At 50.6% G+C, this 18,574-nt stretch overlaps 6 protein-coding genes across 6 annotated transcripts; 1 reads left to right on the top strand and 5 right to left on the bottom strand.

The window, feature by feature from the left end:
* Positions 1–24: 24 nt before the first annotated feature.
* On the top strand, positions 25–1,097 carry PSV08DRAFT_263217 (40S ribosomal protein eS10). The gene is made up of 5 exons (XM_014229474.2): positions 25–110; positions 253–266; positions 368–444; positions 498–504; positions 558–1,097. The coding sequence occupies exons 1-5, from the start codon at positions 73–75 to the stop codon at positions 905–907; spliced, it is 486 nt and encodes a 161-aa protein (XP_014084949.1). The 5' UTR covers positions 25–72; the 3' UTR covers positions 908–1,097.
* A 75-nt stretch (positions 1,098–1,172) lies between these two features.
* PSV08DRAFT_383687 (uncharacterized protein) lies at positions 1,173–3,062 on the bottom strand (the record flags this gene model as incomplete). The annotated part of the gene is made up of 1 exon (XM_014229473.1): positions 1,173–3,062. The coding sequence occupies one exon, from the start codon at positions 3,060–3,062 to the stop codon at positions 1,173–1,175; it is 1,890 nt and encodes a 629-aa protein (XP_014084948.1).
* A 310-nt stretch (positions 3,063–3,372) lies between these two features.
* On the bottom strand, positions 3,373–4,450 carry PSV08DRAFT_194428 (acyl-CoA N-acyltransferase). Its single transcript, XM_014229472.2, has 2 exons — positions 4,105–4,450; positions 3,373–4,008 (listed from the first exon to the last, which is right to left on the bottom strand). Exons 1-2 carry the CDS (start codon positions 4,273–4,275, stop codon positions 3,664–3,666), a joined length of 516 nt encoding a protein of 171 aa, XP_014084947.1. The 5' UTR covers positions 4,276–4,450; the 3' UTR covers positions 3,373–3,663.
* Positions 4,451–4,728: 278 nt separating this feature from the next.
* PSV08DRAFT_383690 (uncharacterized protein) lies at positions 4,729–6,867 on the bottom strand (the record flags this gene model as incomplete). The annotated part of the gene is made up of 1 exon (XM_014229471.2): positions 4,729–6,867. One exon carries the CDS (start codon positions 6,865–6,867, stop codon positions 4,729–4,731), a length of 2,139 nt encoding a protein of 712 aa, XP_014084946.2.
* A 1,933-nt stretch (positions 6,868–8,800) lies between these two features.
* PSV08DRAFT_383691 (SEN1 N terminal-domain-containing protein) lies at positions 8,801–14,866 on the bottom strand (the record flags this gene model as incomplete). The annotated part of the gene is made up of 2 exons (XM_014229470.2): positions 8,801–10,940; positions 10,992–14,866. The coding sequence occupies 2 exons, from the start codon at positions 14,864–14,866 to the stop codon at positions 8,894–8,896; spliced, it is 5,922 nt and encodes a 1,973-aa protein (XP_014084945.1). The 3' UTR covers positions 8,801–8,893.
* Positions 14,867–15,820: 954 nt separating this feature from the next.
* On the bottom strand, positions 15,821–17,703 carry PSV08DRAFT_170481 (amino acid/polyamine transporter I; the record flags this gene model as incomplete). Its single annotated transcript, XM_014229469.1, has 4 exons — positions 15,821–15,951; positions 16,021–16,235; positions 16,319–17,056; positions 17,261–17,703. 4 exons carry the CDS (start codon positions 17,701–17,703, stop codon positions 15,821–15,823), a joined length of 1,527 nt encoding a protein of 508 aa, XP_014084944.1.
* Between the last annotated feature and the right edge of the window lie 871 nt (positions 17,704–18,574).

The following is an 18,574-nucleotide window of genomic DNA, read 5'->3' on the forward strand; positions in this document are numbered from 1 at the left end:
TCCGGCGAACTTCTACTCATCGACCTCACCAACCAGTCCAAGCATCCCCGAGTCTTTTCGCAAACCGTCAAGATGCTCATCCCCAAGGCCGACCGCAAGGCGATCCACGAGTTAGTTCACCTCCGCAACTGTCCTGGGAACTCGCGCAGTCGAGCTCTGAGTTTCGCATGAAATATTCCGACTTGATTCCTGAGCTTCCCTTGGCCACTCGATATATTCAATTGAATCAGGTGGCTAACAATTATTTCACAGGTACCTCTTCCGAGGTTAGTATCCCCGCGTACTCGAGCCATGGCTATGGCACAATTATACATTTTGGCGGCTTTGCTGCACATTACAAGGATAGGCTGACACACGGTCACCACAGAGGGCGTACTGGTCGCAAAGAAGGACTTCAACCTCCCCAAGCACGGAGAGATTGACACCAAGAACCTTTTCGTCATCGTGCGTATTATTTCTCTATGTTGAGATGTAATTGATTTGCTAACTCTAGACAGAAAGCTTGTTAGTAACATGTGCTACACCGCAACCCCATGTTGGTTCCTAACAGTCAACAGGCCAGTCTTTGACCTCCCGCGGTTACCTCAAGACCCGCTTCTCATGGCAATACTACTACTACACCCTCACCCCCGAGGGTCTCGACTACCTCCGTGAATGGCTCCACCTCCCCGCCGAGATTGTTCCCCAGACCCACATCAAGCAGCAGCGCTCTGCTCCTCCCCGAGGCATGCTCGGCGGTGATGACCGTGAGCGCCGTGGAGGAGGCCGTGGTGGCCGTGGCGGTGACCGCGGCGAGTACCGCCGCCGTGACCAGGGCGAGAAGGGTGAGGGCGGTGCTCCCGGCGAGTTCAAGCCCGAGTTCCGTGGTGGATTCGGACGTGGCCGTGGTGCTGCTCCTGCTTCTTAAAGCAGTTGAGAAGGCTTTTCGGAGTAGGGCTAGATATCGTTTCATCTTCATGTCGGGCTTTACTGCATAACAAAATGGGTTCGGATACGGCGAAATGACCGGATGATACTACGAATGGATCGCTTGTCTGAGTTGCGATGTCGCAGTCTTAGATGACCGTGTTCTCAATGATACCCCATACGCTTCGGTGATTCTTCAATTGTTTTTTGTTGTTACAAGTTGTTCCATGATCATTTTGGGGGAAGAGTTATTGCAATCGGTCTCTTCAATGTCCGCCTTTTCCTGGCTTCAGCAACCCATCTCCACTCTTCATCCACATACTTCCTACCTGCTCAACACTCAAGCCACCCATTTCCTTTTCAACCAATTCCCTTGAGAACCTTAGTCTTTCCTCGATCCCTAAATCTCCGCCTTGCGCATCCCCATCTTGATCTGCTACCTGCCTCCTCCTCCTCCTCCCCACCACTGCCACATTCCTCGTACTAGGAATCCTCAAATACTCTTTCTCAACCTTAAACCCCGTTTCCTCCGCCAAATGACATACCCACGAGCACAGACTTGCATACGCAGACGGCTGTTTGTTCTTCTTCTTCGCCTTCTCAGTCGCTGGGTCTGCGACGAGGTGTTTAGCATGTACGGGCGCGCGAAACCGTGTGCCGCCTAGATCATGACTGCAACATGGTATAGCGATGAAAGGCGAGGAGTTCAGATATGCGAGGAGAGGGGTCCAGGGTGTCAGCTCGTCGGCGTGGTTACTGATTATGAAGGTTTGTGGGGGAAAGATGCCGTTGTGGTGAGGTGTCGTTGTCGCAGACGAAGGGGTTTCGGGGGTGATGGGTGAGAGAGAAGGAGAGGGTTGGATGATGGCTGGTACGAGTAGCATCTCCTTTAGTTTCTCACCGTGCGATGTAGGAAATGTATCCCAGGATTTTCTGCGGCGCGCGTCGAAACCCCAGCCAGACCAGCCTTGGGTGGTTAGAATGGAGACGAGGAGGCCGTTGCCGCAGCCTATGTCTACGAAGCCGGGGAAGTTTGATTGTGCGGTTTTTTTTCTTTGGGATTTGGATTCGTCGTCGTCGGGTGCTTGGGGGTTGGCTTCGCCGCCGTACATGTCTACCCAGAGTTCTTCGAGAAAGGCGGCGATGCCTAGATCCTCGAAGACGTGTTTTTCGGGTGGTGTTTGCTCGCTCCATGCGGTGATGAGATCTTTTGCGTATTTGCCCTTGAGGTATGCATACGTATCCTGGAATCTTTTTTGTCCAATTATCAGATCATGATGTACACGTTTCTTGTAGCCTGCCTGTCGCCCGCGTGCATGCTTGTGTATTATCTCTGCGAGTTTGAGTGCTGTGCGTTCGAGCCGATTGTCCAGTGGCACCTGGGGGAAAAGATTGTAGTAGACGGATAGCAAGCCCGGCGAATCCAGGCCAGATGCTGTATCAAGCCCAGTAGGAAAATACGTGTACAGGATTGCCAAAGCGCGGACTTTGGGGTGGTAGTACGGAATTGCTTCAGCACCATTGTCGGTGTCGTCTACGTGCGGGATGTAGATGACCATATATCTTCTTGCCTTGACAGTCTCTTCTCTTTCCTCATTCGCAGCAGCAACAGTAACATCCTCCTCCGAAACAAACAAATGGCAGGTCTGCATAAGTGCATCGTCCAACTTGGGGTTCCGAGGCACCAATTTCCGCACGACTGTGTAGTCAAGCGTGTATCCTGGCAGTCCACCTTGAATCAGGCGTGGCCTACATTCAGAGCGCAGGTGCTTAATGATGCTAGCGAGTTCCTCGGGCGTCTCTGCCTGCGGGTTGAATGTTGCGTCGGTGAAGCTGGTGTACGAGAGCTCTGCACGTGAAAGATGCGAGGCGGTGAGATTGGGGTTTTCGAGTAGATTATGGCACACGGATAGGAAGTGTTCGGGTGCGAAGTTGGCGGGTGCGCATTGTATGGGGGTCCAGAGATCAGGAGGGAGCCCGGAGGGGATCTTGGGCCATGAGGTAGTATTGTAGGGTGCAAATTTGTCGCCTAGGATATCTAGTGGAGACACACATGGTACTGCTGTTGTTAATTGCGTTGCTGGTGGCGTCTCTTTTTCTTGATTTTCTTGTGTTCCGCTCTCGTGATCCGGGATTTGGGACTTTTCATGCGCCATGACTCCTTGCAGTACTATCTCTTTCTGGCTTGCAGTGACGTTTTTTTTCCTTAATCCTATAACGTATATGACTTGTGGATAACTGTCAAGATATGGTTTTCAAACTATCTATCCGGAGAGAGAAAGTTTGCTGATAAAAACATGGCAGCTAATCAAACGATTGTCACGCAAGATTGTTGTTGTAAAGATGGTGTTTGTGAGTAAGCATCGAAGCGATCAAATTGGACATTAGCCCCTCCACTCACTTCCTGGCGCGAATACAGCCAAAACATGTCCAACATAACACAACTTCAAAATCAGCGTTGTGGGATCTTTTTAGCAAACGTATTTTGACAACTTTTGTTATAGTCGTTGTTTCGAGTGGGGGTCCTAAAAATCGTTTTAATGATGCTGTATGCCCCATGTATTTTGTCCTCTTGCCTTGCATTGCTGTAAAGAAAACTTGCAGAGAGCTTGACAGAACCGAACATAATCTATCACGTCTCTCTATACATGTCCATGCACAGCATACCGTCTAATGCTAACCCATACTCGTCAAATGAACGCAGATAACAAGACGCGCCCTATCGAAATCCCATCACATGTTGCTTTTTTTAACTTTTCACCTGCCATAGTAATGCGCCATCTCAAGCCCTGCCCTCTTAAACCCACACTTGACATAGAAACCTTCATTCGCCTCTGAGCAATCCAGAATCGTCTTGTAGCACCCAACCTTCTCCGCGACGAAATCCAGCGCCTGGATGATTCTCAGTCCGAGCTTCTTGCCCTGCTGGTCCTTTGCAACCGCAATGTCCTCAATGTGTCCGACGAGACCAAGTTGGTGGATAAATTTGCGCTCGACGATAAGGGCGCCGGTGCCGACAATGGCGTTGGACGAGTCGGTGATGCAGAGGAGGAAGTATTCATCGTTGCGGGCGGACATCCAGTCATAGCGTTTGTTCCATTGCTGGAGAATACGTATTAGATATAGTGAATTATAAAGCGAGAGTGGCTCATTTCCTTGTTTGCTGCATTTTGTAAAATGAGAATACATGATACTTACCTCTTCAGTTATGTCACCAACAGTAGTGAGTACACGTAGTACATCCAGGAACCCATTTGCGTAGTCCTTTCGCTCGAGGGGTCGGCAATTGTAGCCTTCTGGTAGTGCCTTGAGCACTTCGGGGGATATAAGATCGGTGCTAAAGAGCGGGCCTTCTCCTGCTGCAGACATCGTGGTGGTTGTATGTGTCGGTGTGAATTGGCGGTGATTTCGGAGATTGTTTATATGCGTTGCCTTGGGATGGCAAAGGTTTGTGTATATCAAATCGCGATTGAAGTGTCAACAAGATTCTACAAGCTCAGATGAGTACAGAATCTCTTCCGCAGCGAAGATGGGAGAACAGGGCGAGGAAGTAACGGGCGTGGTTGGCTTATCGATAGGATTGGCGGTGAGGCTTGGCATTGCCCTGAACAAGGCGAATGACGACGGATCATTTCTATCCTCGGACACAACACTAAACCCAGCCACAAAAGAAATTCTATATTTAGAGCAATTCAACCCCGATGTGAGTCTTTGCCTTTATCGTACGAAACATGATTCGTATTCAAGATATCGCGTTAGATCATTACTACATTCTCGGATTCCCGACTTCACTTTCTAACCATGTCGCAGCTCGCGGGGCTTTTACGCCCGCAACGACGCCCTCATCATCGTCTCGCAATCCAAGTCATCATGTTCCAGCACCACGCCCACAATCTTCGCCAGTGCCTCCATAAGCCGCATGTTCTGTCTCTGCAGTAGCATAACCCGTTCCTCCAATCTTTCCGTCCTACGCACTGAATCCTCTTCCTCAAATCCCTCATCATCATCATGATGCGCATGCATGATAGCGTCGTGGAACGCATCCGTGGTACATGCGCGCACGTCAACAAAACTGTCACGGTATTTTCCTTTGATAGTCCCGCTGTAGTAGTTATCAGGCACTAGCTTACGTTTATCGTGCTGTGAATCTCGCCGTTTACGGGCTTGTGTTTGTTCTTGATAAGTCATGTGCGGCTCAGAGAAGGAGCGCATTGCTGCTTCGGATGACCCGTACAGGACGTGATGTACAGCAGAGTTCTCAGGTGGACACAGCGTATCTTCCTCGAAGCCGTTGGACGAGACATGGCGTGTGTGCTGTTGAATCTGGACTGGTAGCGCTGGAACCGGTTCGACCGTCATATCGCATTCGTTTTCCGTCGGTGGTATCACTATCCGCAGGTGTCTTACACCCCCCGAAGTTTTCATCTCGCGCACCCAAGCGGGGTTGATAGGTGTCTGTTTGGCTAGTCCCTGAGGAGGAGAACCTCCTCCATGTGCTGGTGCCTGTTTTTTCCGCTCCTTCGCTCTAAAGAACTTGATACTCCTTTTTCGTTGGTGTAGTTTAGGGTGCTTAGACTCTGTAGGCGATGGTCCGGTGTGTTTGAGGTAATAGCTGAGATCGTTCAGGCCAAGGTTGGCGTTTGCGGTGAGTGCTTCGTGGCTGAGGATAGGTGGCGCCAGTCGTCCTACAGGCGGATGGGCTGTCTGGCCTGATTTCCCTACATGAAGGTGTTTCGGCTCCCGTACTTTATTTTCGGCGTTCTGAATATGGATCTTCCTAGAAAGCGCATCTTGTCCTTGGTTTAGACTGCCGTCTTCACCAACCGTCGGCAAAGAAGAAGTGATATGGAATGGGAAGCCTGAAGGTGTGACGCTCTTTGGACCTCGATAGAGCAGTGCTGGTAACGCCTCGCGCATATCCGACTCTTCAGCAGCATAGCTCGCGTACTGTTTTCTGACCGGTGCAGAAATTGATCGCTTAGGCAATTCAGGAACAAGAACCTCTCGCGAATCAGACGAGTATGCATGGAATGTCTCCGAGGTTGAAAACGGTTCGCCTACCTGACTATCCAAATATTCCTGCGTCACTCCAAAAACAGCCACATCCCCAACATGTCTGGTCTCTTGCTGTGGCAGTTCACCAAGAACTTCGCGGCTAGCCTTCCGCCTGTTTTTGGTGCTCAGAAGCTCCAATGATGCATGTCGTGAAGCACTCCTCGAACCCGGGGCAGTCACCTTGAACGATACTCTGCGACCTGAGTATTTTCTATCCGGAGAATGGTCGATTTGCGGCTTCATATTCCAACCACCCACTTCATATCGTGTATACCCAGAAGGCAAGGCTACGCGTGGCTCGTATTTGAGAGCTCTAGCCACGGGAACAGAACTCGAGCGTTGAGTTGGCTTTACTGATAACAGATGACCCCCCCTTGACGACGGAGACGCTGTCTCTTTCGAATCAAGCTCCACCGGAGTCGCAGGAAGAATAGAAATCTTGTAGTCTCCCTGACACGACTCTGCCGAAGAACTATACCCGCATGGACTCGCAAATATAGTACTCTCATTAACTGACATGGCGCAACCAAACATCCTATGGCAGGAGTATTTCTCACGGAAATGCCCTAGCGATCCATGTGCATCCATTGTCCTAGGCGTTTGCGTTTCGTAACTCCTTGGAGTGTGATTGAGAAAAGTTCCTTTCCCCCTCTTCTGAGTTTTAATCTCATTTTCGAAAACAATTGGCGGCGAGAGGTCGAACCCAACCTGTTGCGTGACTGCAGTGGTCGGTGGTGTATTTTCGTCGTACATCGAGGATGTTGATGTGCTCTCGAACGAGCCTGACGTCGTGCTTGTGCGGCTACGGATGTCGTAGAATGTCCCGGCGTATTGAAGGGCACTCCACCCTGTGTGACCGAACATGGGGAACGAATTCAGGATTCTCTCTGTAGATACGGAAGACATTGGTGCAGGCAGTTGTTTTGCCGGAAAACTCCGAAGTGAACGGCGATGACTGCTCGACTCCTTCTCGGACCAGTATCAGAACAGACCCAGGGAAATGCTTTCTCGGTAAGTGCGACTGGTGAGAATCTGGTGAACCAGCAGAAGCAGTGTTTTTGTGTCTCAGGATCTGACTGGACGAGTAGTATCTGTGGCGTGCGATTGTTTCACAGAATCTCACTCTCTGACGACCGACACCTCCTTTGAACCTGTACTCCCTGCAAATAACCTGCGGTCTCTAAACCAAATGCGAAAAAAAACATGCAATGCACTCTTTCAGTTTACGCGTGCAAACAAACCGCTTCTCAATTTCGTAATCGTACAAAAAAGGCAGGGAGTTCGATTGTCGCACAGCAGTGTATCAAGGGCAAAACGGACAAGCAAACAGAGTTTAAACAACGCAGCTATTGCATAGACACAGATATATCTTTTTTCCGCGTCTGAAACAGAAACAGTGGAAATGAGGAAATGAAGCCAAAAAAGAAGAAAATTGACACAGAACACGAAGCCGAAAAAGGAAAAAAAGGAAAAAATCAACTACCGCTACGTATCCAAATTCAAACTCTCCATCATCATCGTAATGAACCCCATACAAACTTCCATCTCTCACCAAAACAATCCCCACTCTCACCCCAACAACAAAAAAATAAACCCCCATCCTCGATCCCTCAAAACTACCAGCGCATCACACCAGCCTCCCCTCCGATGCATTGATCCCCCATCGCGCACAGAGTCCCACGAATCCACGGTACGCATTCAATCCACGAAATGGGAAGGCGCAACAGAAAATCGTAACTCATAGTTTACTCGTACCCGGTCCCCACCCTTGTTAGCCCACGACGTATGTCTTTATTTTTTTTGCTTGTTCCGGCAGCAAAGACAAGGAATAAACGTTAGCTCCGGTATCTGATGCCCGTCAGACGCGCGAGGAAAAAAAAAGGATTCAAGTGGGTTAATGCCGGAGTGGCAGAAGAAAGAAAAAAGTTGTTCAAATGGGAATATGGTAGGTAAAAGGGGGAGGAGTCGCATGACGAAGATGGGGGGGGAGATGCATAGATACGGACTATACTTGCACGATGATGTTTTGATTATACGATGGTTGAAAGATGGCGGGTGAACGCGCGTGCTTGGACAAAGGCATGAACCAGGCAAAAGTATCTAGTTCAGACAAGGGACCAAGGATGAAAAATCGTCGATGCAATTCACAACGAGAAAAAAAAAACCCCTACACCCCAGTGCCCAGCGCCAGCCCTGCTTCCCGGGTTATCGTTGACGATAGCAGCTTGTCCCAAAGAGAATAAAACTAGGCTTATAGCATCCTCCCCATACACACACACACACACACACACACACACGTAGCTACCGGGCGGGAAGAATCTTACTGCTCAACTACCGCAACCGTACCGACCTCGCCAAAAGAAAAAAAAGCAAGACAAAAGACATATAACCCACGTACCACGATCGGGACCTCACATTGCGCGATCAGCGCGCGGATACCATCATAGCCGTGGCAGACGATTTGGCTTGCGTGGCAAAAAAACCAGGATGGCAAAGTTTGAAATCCCGCCCACCGCCGCAAAAATAAATAAATAAACGGGACAGAGAGGAGGAGGAGTTGAGCCATATGGTCTCTATCAAAGACTCCCGAAAAAAAAAGTAAAGAAAGAAACATATGCAGTACGTATCAGATGTAGCTAGTAACCTAGGTTTAAAAAAAAACCACCCCGCCTCCCCCCCCCAATACGGACCCCACACTCGATAAATATTGTCCTCACCCCTTCCCTAAAGAAAAAAAAAACAGCGCCAGGTTAATGCTAATACACTCGCTATTTCGTACACATGGACTTTGGCAAAACACAAAAGAAAAGAAAAGAGAAGCAAAAAAAAAAACTTCCCACTCCCGCTGCAACCTTCTTGCCGCACCCCGCTAGACTTCACGCTTCCATCTAACCGCTTCGCACACTTTTGCTGAGGTGGCCATAGTATTCATTTACCCAGTCCTTGGTTTCTTATTCTTGATAAAAGGATTCGCTGGTTCGCGGGGGCGACGCCGAATTTTGGGTTTGGCCATGGACATGCCTCCTATGACGTCGTTTGGAAGCGGGATGGCACTACCGTTTGTGGCACCGCTGACGTTGGTTGCGTCTGCATTTGTTGTTGTGAGGTTTTGGCGTGATGGGTCAGTGAGAGCTGGGGTTGAGCGGCCACTGCCGCCGTTCATAGGGGTTGAGGCGGCGTCGGAGGCGAAATCGTCCATTTCGACGTCGCTGCTTTCCAGTTTGAGGCTGTCTACGCCGTTGGGCTCTTGGTCGAGTTTGCGCTTTGTGTGCTGGACGAGCTTGTGCTCGGTTTTGATTTCTTGTTTGATTTCCTGCTTGATTTCCTGCTTGATGTGCTTTGCGTCCGAGCTGGATGACGTGTTGCCGGACTGATTGCTTCCTGACCTACTCATGGGTTCAGACTTGATTTCTGATTTGACTTCAGGTGTAGGCCGGTTGGGCTGCACGTATCCTTCCTTTGGTGCAGGGAACTTGCTCGAATGCTGGTTGAGCATCTTTGGAACGTCGCCATCGGTAAACCGGTTCCTCTCTTTCGCATTCACAATCAGCTTGTTCCAATACTGTCCTCGCTGAAGCGATTCCGAGTTACCGAGAACCCAAAGAGATGACTTGGCACGCGTAAGACCGACGTTCATACGACGGATATCCTGAAGGAAACCAATGCCACCTGCTGGGGAGGCTCGCACACAGGAGAAGATGATGACTTCGCTTTCACGACCCTGGAAAGCGTCTGTGGTGTTGAAATCAATGTCTTCGATAATGCTCTGGCCGTATACCTGCATGAAACTCTGCTTCAGCTCACGCAACTGACTCTTGTAAGGCGTAATGATGCCGACTTTGCCCTTGAAGTCGTAGTCGGGGTAGTCAGAGGTCAGTCGTTTATACAGTTGCATTGCAACTTTGATTTCAGCAACGTTGATAAGCGAATGGCCTTTTGGTGCAGCCGCCTGCTGACCTTTGACGTCGAAAAAGCGATATGGTCCAAGGACCATGCTTTGATGCCACGGCTGCTTGCGAAGCCCAGCCATGTCGCCACCATCCAACAGCCTGCCATCGTAAAAAGTCTGACTGGGAAACAAACTGATTTCCGGATGCATACGGTACTGTGTGTCCAGCAAATGCACATCGTCTGGGTGGTTCTTCTGCATGCGGACGAACAAACTCTGTTCGTACTGGAAGCGTGCCGCTTCTTTGGAGAAGACTGTTGGAGGCAATTGCTTTGGATCTCCGACCAAGATGCACTTGGCACATCCGTACTTGAGGGGAATGAGTGCGCTCATCTCAACACACTGGGCGGCCTCGTCAACAATGACGGTTTCAAACTCAATGCTCAAACCCTGGAACATTTCGTGGCCGGATCCGCTCAGCGTCGCACAAATGACGTGTGCCTCATTCAAAACTGCTTCTTGAGCTCTTCGTCGGTTGAGATCGGCATTACGGCTGGCAAGCTTCTCATCGTCTTTCACGTTGTCAATCTTTGTTCCTAGAGCCGTCTTTTGCCTGCGCAGAGCATTGATGTCTTCTTCAAGCTTGGCGGCAGCTTTACCCTTGACCTCGCCAGAGTCTCGCTGCTGGTAAGCTTGCTTGAGCTGATCTGAGATCTTCTTGTGATCTTGGAAAAGCTTTTGTGTTGCCTCTTTGTCCTTGCCATCCGATGGATCAACCCCTAATCGCTGGTTGACAAGCTCCTCAAGTGTCACATCCTGCACACTGGCTTTTATAGCATCACCTCGTCCCAAACGCACAATGTTGACTTTGCGCGACTCGCCATTCAACGTCTTGATCCCGTCCTTGAAACGCATCACCAATTCATCAACGGCTGCGTTACTGGGCGCACAGACCAGCAACTTCTTTGACGCAGCCTCCGATCGCTGCTGACCGGGAACAGAAATAGCGGTACCGCGATTGCGAAGGCTGTCACTCAGTATAGCTCCAACAATGGCAGTAATGGTCTTGGTCTTTCCAGAGCCAGGGGGACTGCGATAGTAATTAGCATTTGTAGTAGTAAACGTACACGTCATGACTTACCCTTGGATCAAAGTGAACGCATCATTGTCAATAGCTGACTTGATGGCTTTCGCTTGTGCAGTGTTGACGTTGTAGTTAGAGATGAGCGGCTGGATCTGACTATCCTTGTAGGTGAGGAGAGGAGATGGTTTCGCCCGAATGATCTCGTCGCATAGATCATAGTACTGAAGACCCTTGAGCGCGCCATATTCACGTTCCAGAGGAGTGATGGACTGTAGCTTAGTACCAAGCAGAGTGTTGTTTGGCTGCAGCGCCGAGTTCAGCGGGTTGCCTGGTACGACGCGGTATGAGACTTCGATGTGTTGTTGCTTTCGCTTCACACGGAACACTCTGGCGAGGCAAGTCGGCTCCTCGGCCGATGGATTCTTTGACTGCGAAAAGAGAATGATGTCACCTTCAGAGATGAACACTTCTCTATTCTCGACATGTGTCATGGTGCTGCCAATCTCCTGGAACATGTCAACAGCAGCTCGCGACGTGATTCGTATCTCGTATGGCCTAGCTTGGTTCTCTTCGCGAGCTTTGACAAAGCCTTGCCACGCTTCAAGGGTTAGAAGCGGCTCGAAAGTATTTTGGTAGTCGTTGGGTGTACGGAAAGTGTTGAGAACCTTGGAATACAGCTCTGGTCTTGACTTTGGCGGAAAGTCGCCCTCGTGAAAGTAGTTCCAGCTGAGGATAGTACGGTGTAAGCTACTAAGATCAGGTGCCAAACGAGCACGCATGTCCTTGGCAGATCGTTGAGCCCTCTTCTTTTTCGTCGGCATTTGAATTTTGACTTCGTTGACAATGTTTGTTCTGGGTCCGGTCTTGACCTTTTCTTTCTTGATACCAAAGAGGTCTTCGTCAATGTCTCCTTCTTCATCCGATGACTCGTCAGATGAATGCATCAAGCCTTCGCCCTTTGCAGCCTGATCTTTGCCCAAGACTCCCAAACCTTCCAGTCCAGAACCAGCTTCAGCAGTGATGCCCCTAGCTGCTTTGGCCTTGGCAACCGCAGCAGCCTTCTCCCTCTCGCGTTTCTCCTTGTCCAATTGCCGCTTGCGTTTGAACTCGGCTTGCGTAGCATTCTTCTTGTCTTCAGCTGCCTTTTGCGCGGCCTTTTCTGCAGCCTTCATCTGCTCTCGTCGTTCTTGGAATTTGCTCGATCCAGAGGTCATACTAGCAAGCAACTTGGCCTTGGCATCAGCTGGTGACGATGAAGCAGCACCAGGAGCCATCCATTTGCTGATGGAAACTTGCTTGGGCTTAGCAGGCTCTTCTTCCTTGACAAGCGGGCGTCCGAGATGCTCCTCCAAAGCCTGTTGCAGCTCAGCCTGCTGCGTATCGCTAAGCTTCGCGCGCACATCTCCTGAGAGCACGCGCTCCATGTACGAGAGCGTATCAGCATCAATCTCAATGGATACCCGGTGTAACCGGACTAAAAGCTTGCTGATCAAGGTAACGGATTTACTCGACAAAAACTCATCGCGGAGACGCAACCATCTTGCCAGACCTTCCATGGCATTCGCAGGTCGCGCCAGGAGCTCTTTCAGCAACTGAGTTTTTGACGTGGTCTCTTCATCATCGGAGGAAGGAGGTTTCAAGGCAGTCACAAAAATGCTGCACTGGTCAAACAGGACATCAGCAAACTGCATAGTGTCTCTGCAGAAATCCATCATCATAGCCTTGTCGTAGAAGCCCAGATTACTCCAGGCTTCGGTCGTTGCAAAGATCATAGTGAGCGAGTCCCAAAGATTCTCCCACAGGTTCATCGTCACCGCGGCGTCTCCGGATTCGTATTCTCGGCCACGCAAGATACCATCCTGGGAGTTGCAAATGATGTCGATGATATCGTTGCAGGTCCTGATCATACTGGGCACGGGAGAAAACGCTTTCTTTAGCCTGACCTGCCGCACTGAATCTGAAATACCTCGCACGACATGCCTGTAATGGGCCTTCAAGATGTGTTGCAGTGCCCCGCGGCGCTCTTCTTCTCCACTGATGACCTTCAAAAGCTCAATAGCGGAGTTGCGGGTATCCTCCGTTGATGAGAACATCAACGAGACAATTGCACTGGCTGCGGGTTGTTGGCCAAATAGCGCTTGCAGCAAGGTGGGCTCAAATTCAGACATCTTCTCCACGACATCGGTAATAGATTGAGACAACAACCTAAAGCGATCGTTGAAATGGCGCACCGTCGGGGGCACTTTGTCCACACCCGACTTCATCTGCAGTGGTTCGAGGCCGATCAAGCCCCTCCCAGCAATGAGCATATGCGTTGCGAGTTCCAAGCTGTCGGGACCAATCGCCCTCAAGACAGTCTTCCAGATAGGACTGGACGGTGGTGTCTCAGTGGGCGATGGCTGCTTCGCAGATATCAATTGCCTCTCGATGATCAAAGACTGTGCCTCGAGCTTGAAAGCATGCTCAATGACCGAGAGTGCTAATTGAAAGTCCCCCTGATCCTCTTTAATACCCTTGAAACGCTTCAAGTTCACAACAAGTGCCTGTATGTAGGTAGATAGCACGTCAAGCATGCTGTTGACGGTGGGCTGGCCAACAAATCTATCAATAGTCTTGCCTTCTCCCATTTTGCGGAATGCATAGTCCAGCACTTTAAGACCTTCCCTGTAGCAGTATTCCCGAGACTTTTGCGGGTACTTGTCTAATTGAAAACGGCCAAGAAGTGCTTGAGCAAAAGGCCGAACTGCTGGTCCAAGATTTGCCAGCTTGATCGAGTCAAGAAAAGGCGGTATCCAGCCAAAGGCGGAATGGAGGTTATTCATATTCTGCTCTTTGTCTTCCGCCGCTGCTAAGAGTATTTGGTTGAAAACGGGACTGTTAAACACTTGTTCGACCACGGTGGCAATAGACGGGGTAACCGCATTCATGCCGTCCCAGTAGTCGACTGGAGACTTTTCAAGCAGTTGCTTCATGGTGGCAATCAAGTCCAAGAAGCCCTCTGATTTCAGCGAAAGGTGATCGAGCATCAGCCGGTAGAAGTCTCCGTCGAGCCCTCGCAAGGATTCGGTAATGAGGTCTCTGTCCATCTTTGCGACTATGAGCCGCGCGCCACTCCAAAAAAGAGGTACCATGGAGATGTCGAGGTTGTACATCTGAATCTTCATCATGGCACTTGTGACGTAGTCCCGCACAGCCCAATCCCACTCAGACTTCAACATATTGCGCTTGAAAGTAGACCACGACTCTGTCGCCCATTTTTGCCGCCGCTCGACCCTGCTGAACAAGAAGCGCGTCATGGCTGGAAGGTATGTTTGGACCTTTAATCGTTTCTTCGTTTGAACCATGTCAAAGGGAGCGTCAAAGTGTTTCTGAAGGAGCTCCTCGTTGCGTATTAGTGCATCGCAGCTCAAGGCTTCGAAAAAGCCATAAGTGCATTCGTTCGGCAGCAGTCGTACTGAGCGTGTTTTCGGTTCGGCTTTACGGAGAATCTCGGTCGCCTCATCCAGGCCTTTGTGTATGCGTTGCAAGCATTGAGCATCCACCACCTCTAGGAATGGACCGATGTTCTCCTCATCATACGAATCGAGCAGACGTGTCCGCCACTCGGCTCTAGACTGATGGAAGACCCTCACACAGACATCACAGCTCTGCATCAGTTGGTTGAGCCGGCCAATCAGCCATTCTTTATGTGGTGCTGCCTCTTCTCCATCAAATGCCAATATCTCCGTCGCCTTGAGCGCCGTCCATTTCCGCTCCTCGGCTGCCTGGATCTTTATCCTGCGATCTTCGAGTTCGGCGGGGTCGGTCTCCAGTGGGTAGGCGGCGATGTCTTCGTCGTAGTAAACAGACCCATCGTCGCCGATGCGAGGACAGAAGAGATGCTGGTCTTCGGGCAGCTCTCGAAGCTCGCTGCAAGGAGCCAAGTCAGCCATGGCTAGTCAAGGTGCACAGAGATGATTGAGGAAGGAACACATGGCGCAGGCTGGTGGATAAAATAGACTGCGATAGGTGAAGGCACGAGACGTGTGGCTCTGCGCGTCTCACTACTTACTTTATCTTCTCGAGTATTTCCGCCATACTCTCTCACCAAGACGCTCACTTGGGGACGGAATACCCTTTCACAAGTCCCTTTGAGATGCCAAGCCGCAACCCAGCATTGAGCGCGCCCAAGACTCCTGTTCGCTTTTTTTCGAATGCGCACCTGTGTCTATCTACAAGGCGATGACCTATCAATCGTGCCTGAAACCGAGGTTCGGACGCACGCTATCAATTACCCGGTGCGCGGCACCGATTCTGGGTCAAACGTGCAAGTGCAGCTGTGGATTGCAAATACGGGACTTGGGAATGTGTTGTCAAAGGAGCGTCGGTGAGAGAGCGGGTTCAGTGGGAAGAGGGTAAGGGTTTGGGGGCGTCAGTTGCGACAGAAAGAAAGAAAAGGCACATATGATGGGACGTCAGTGCATTCGAACAAGGCCCCAATGCAAACGCGCGACGCGGCCTCTGCTACTACTAGCGCCCCGCGTCCGCGTTCCTGGGCATGCCAAGCCTATTACGCTTCCTCTTCTATCTCCATAGCAACTCTTTTATCAAAGCATTGCACAGTTGACTTGATGAATTTGCAGTTGCACATGATAACACAGGGAATATCCTAATCAGGTAATTTCAGACGTCAGAAATGAGCTCACACCACAATTACTACTAAATGTACAATGTGTATCGCACTTCTCCACAGAACATTTTCACCTTCTAACTCATTCAACATTGGACTATAATAAATCCGAGCTTCTCCTATTAATTCAAGACAAACGTTTCGGTCATTAGAAATGTCCATACTACACTATTCAACTCAGCCTAAAAGCTTTTCCACTCACCAACTACCGTCCAATCTAACCGTCCACACCCCTCCCTTGAAGCACCTCTACCTTACGCTCCTCCACCGTACTAAAGTTCTTACCTGCGCTAACCAACCAATACACACCCGCAAAAGAAGCAACAATAACATATACCACAGAAACATCTATTTCAAATTAGCACAGTCCTCTCAATTGCTTTCCCAAGCAGAGAACTTGGGGGGAAGTGAACTTACAATTCATATTACCCGGCTCAACAGGCTTCGCATAAGGAAACGAGTACATGACAAGCGTAAACAGCGTCCAGACAAGCAACACCACGTTTGCCACCGCGCCCCAGGGGCCCAGCCAAAACGGGCCATGATCGATATTGTTGCGGCCTCGAACCAGAAGACATATAACGGGAATTGCGTAGCTGAGATACAAAAGAACAATACACGCCGTGATCATTCTAAAAAAAAAACACATGATGCCGTCAGTTGAATCCATTCAAAACGGTACAAGAGAAGAAAGGAGAACAAAGAACAAACTCACGAATTAAACGCCGTCAAAGACGCCAAATACAAACACCCCATAACCGCCACAACCGCACAACTGGCCGCATGCGCATACAGCGGCACATCCAACCCGGGATGCACGCGGGCCAGCCAGCGATGCCCCGGCACACCGCGATCGCGCGCAAAGCTCCAGCACAGGCGACTCTGCCACGTGTGGCTGGCGACGAGACAGCCCAAGCCCGTGAGGATGATGAAGCTCTCGAGCGCAATCGCGCCGGCAGTGCTGTTATTCAGCGCGCGAAAGAAAATCTCGAGGATGGGGACGCCGGTGGGCGAGGCGCTGATGTCGGCAAAGTCGCCGACAATGGAGAAGAAGATGGCGACGGAGAAGAACCAGCTGGTGACGAAGCCGATGGCGACGGTGCCCATGATGGCAATGGGCACCATTTTCTCCGGACAGTGGATTTCCTCGGCGAGATGCGTGGCGCAGTCGAGACAGGCGAAAGCCCAGTTTGTGTTGACGAGGCCGACGATGAAGGCGATGCCGTTTTCGCTCCAGCCGGTGTTGTTGATGAAGGTGGCGAAGACGAAGCGCGCGTGTTGGTGGGTGGGTGCTACGGCGGGGACGGTGATGAGGATGACGAGGAAGGAGATGAGCGAGGTCCAGAGCGTGGTGTTGCCGATACTAGGCAGAATCTTGCCGTAGCAGTTGAAGAGGAAGCAGAAGAGGTTCGAGAGTTGGTAGGCAAGGAAGACGTGCCAGGTTTTGATCGTGCTTTTGGGGGGTGGGCAACAACTCAGCACTTCTTCTTTTTTTTTTCTCCATCTCTCTTTCACATGGACGCACACACATACATATATATCTCATCACCACATGATATGACATTCACCCCACATAACCATACAGGACAATGGGAATAATGGGGGGGAGGGGTAGTTGGAAAAAAAAAAGAGGGAAATATAAAAACCAAGTACTTACAACTCAGGATGCCCCAACTGCCAACACCCCACAACCGCACCTCCCACCGCCAACGCAACCGACGCACTCGTAAACATAGCCCCCCACCACGCCAACCACCCCGTCACATAACTCGCGCCCCTCTTCCACCTCTTGGGCGCCAGCACACCCGCCCAAAAGTACTGACCCCCAGCATTCGGCATTGCGCTCGCCAACTCGCTCAAACTGGCGCCCACGGCCGTCGAGATGACGGCAATGAGCAAGATGCCATAGATGACCAACAAGGGCCCGCCAGAGTTGATGCCTGTGATGAGCGCGGCCGAGATGCCAAACCACGAGTTTGTAATGGAAAAGCCGACGCCTAGGACGGACCAGACAGTGTATTTGCGGCGCATGTCCTGCGTGTAGCCCATTGAGGCGAGTTTGAGGGCGTCGGCGTCGACGGAGAGGAGGCTTGCGGGCATCTCGGGGTCATTGGTGGTAGCATGGCTTAGGACCTCCTTCTGCGTTGGTGCTGTCACCTTGGGTCCTTCGACCTGGCGCGTCATCTTTTTTTTTCAAAGTTGTAGCCCTAGCAGCTAGAATAGATTGAAAAGAAGAAGAGAGAGAGAGAGAGAGAGAAAGAAAAAGTCAGGGGACAGGCAATTCCTATAGAAACAATTTGCTACGCGGCAGCTCCTGGTACACAAACACACTTTTATGCATGGTGCCAAGTGCAACTTCGCGAGGGGGATCACCAAAGCTTATATGCCGGCTTGCAGGACGTAAAAACTTATCTTATAGGGTGCTTCGGCACTATTATGGCAAGAAAAGGTGGGAAGGGAAGGGGGGTGGGAGGAGAAACAAACAACTTGCAGATAAGGAAGCAGCAAATCATCGATGGGACGAGCTGATAAAAGAAATTATGTGTATTGGTTGGTGAGCTGTGCACAACTTTCGTTCGCGCTTACTATGGTGTGGTGAGAGAGAGTCCAGGTCCCCCAGCACGGGACAATAGGGATGGCGTGCGAACTTGCGCAAGTACACGAGGAGCTGGGCTATACGAGCAAGGGGAGGTTGTTCTACCACGGCTTGATATTAAGCGAATCCTAGTTGTGAGCAAAGCTGAAAGATGGACTACGCGAAGCAGCTGTGAAGTGGGTCATGCAATCCTTCGGTTGGGGGCCCATGTATTGTGGTCGTTTATACCATGGTGCTGTTAATGCGCAGGCTGGCTAGTATACTTAGTCTGGAAGAACAAAGCAACGTGTGGACTGGTGGAAACGCAAAAAGAGGTCAACCACACACGGGACCGATGGTGTCAATGGCCGGGTAGGGTACTGGTGATGTAAAAGA

The sequence above is a fragment of the Bipolaris maydis genome (assembly GCF_028858645.1).
Source record: "Bipolaris maydis strain C4 unplaced genomic scaffold PSV08scaffold_2, whole genome shotgun sequence".
NCBI classification, from domain to species: Eukaryota; Fungi; Ascomycota; class Dothideomycetes; order Pleosporales; family Pleosporaceae; genus Bipolaris; species Bipolaris maydis.

Coding starts and splice junctions, on each gene's coding strand:
- PSV08DRAFT_263217 (XM_014229474.2), top strand. CDS start 73: ATGCTCATCCCCAAGGCCGACCGCAAGGCGATCCACGA.
- PSV08DRAFT_194428 (XM_014229472.2), bottom strand. CDS start 4,275: ATGTCTGCAGCAGGAGAAGGCCCGCTCTTTAGCACCGATCTTATATCC. Junction 4,009..4,104: donor TTGGTGACATAACTGAAGAG/GTAAGTATCATG, acceptor CGTATTCTCCAG/CAATGGAACAAACGCTATGA.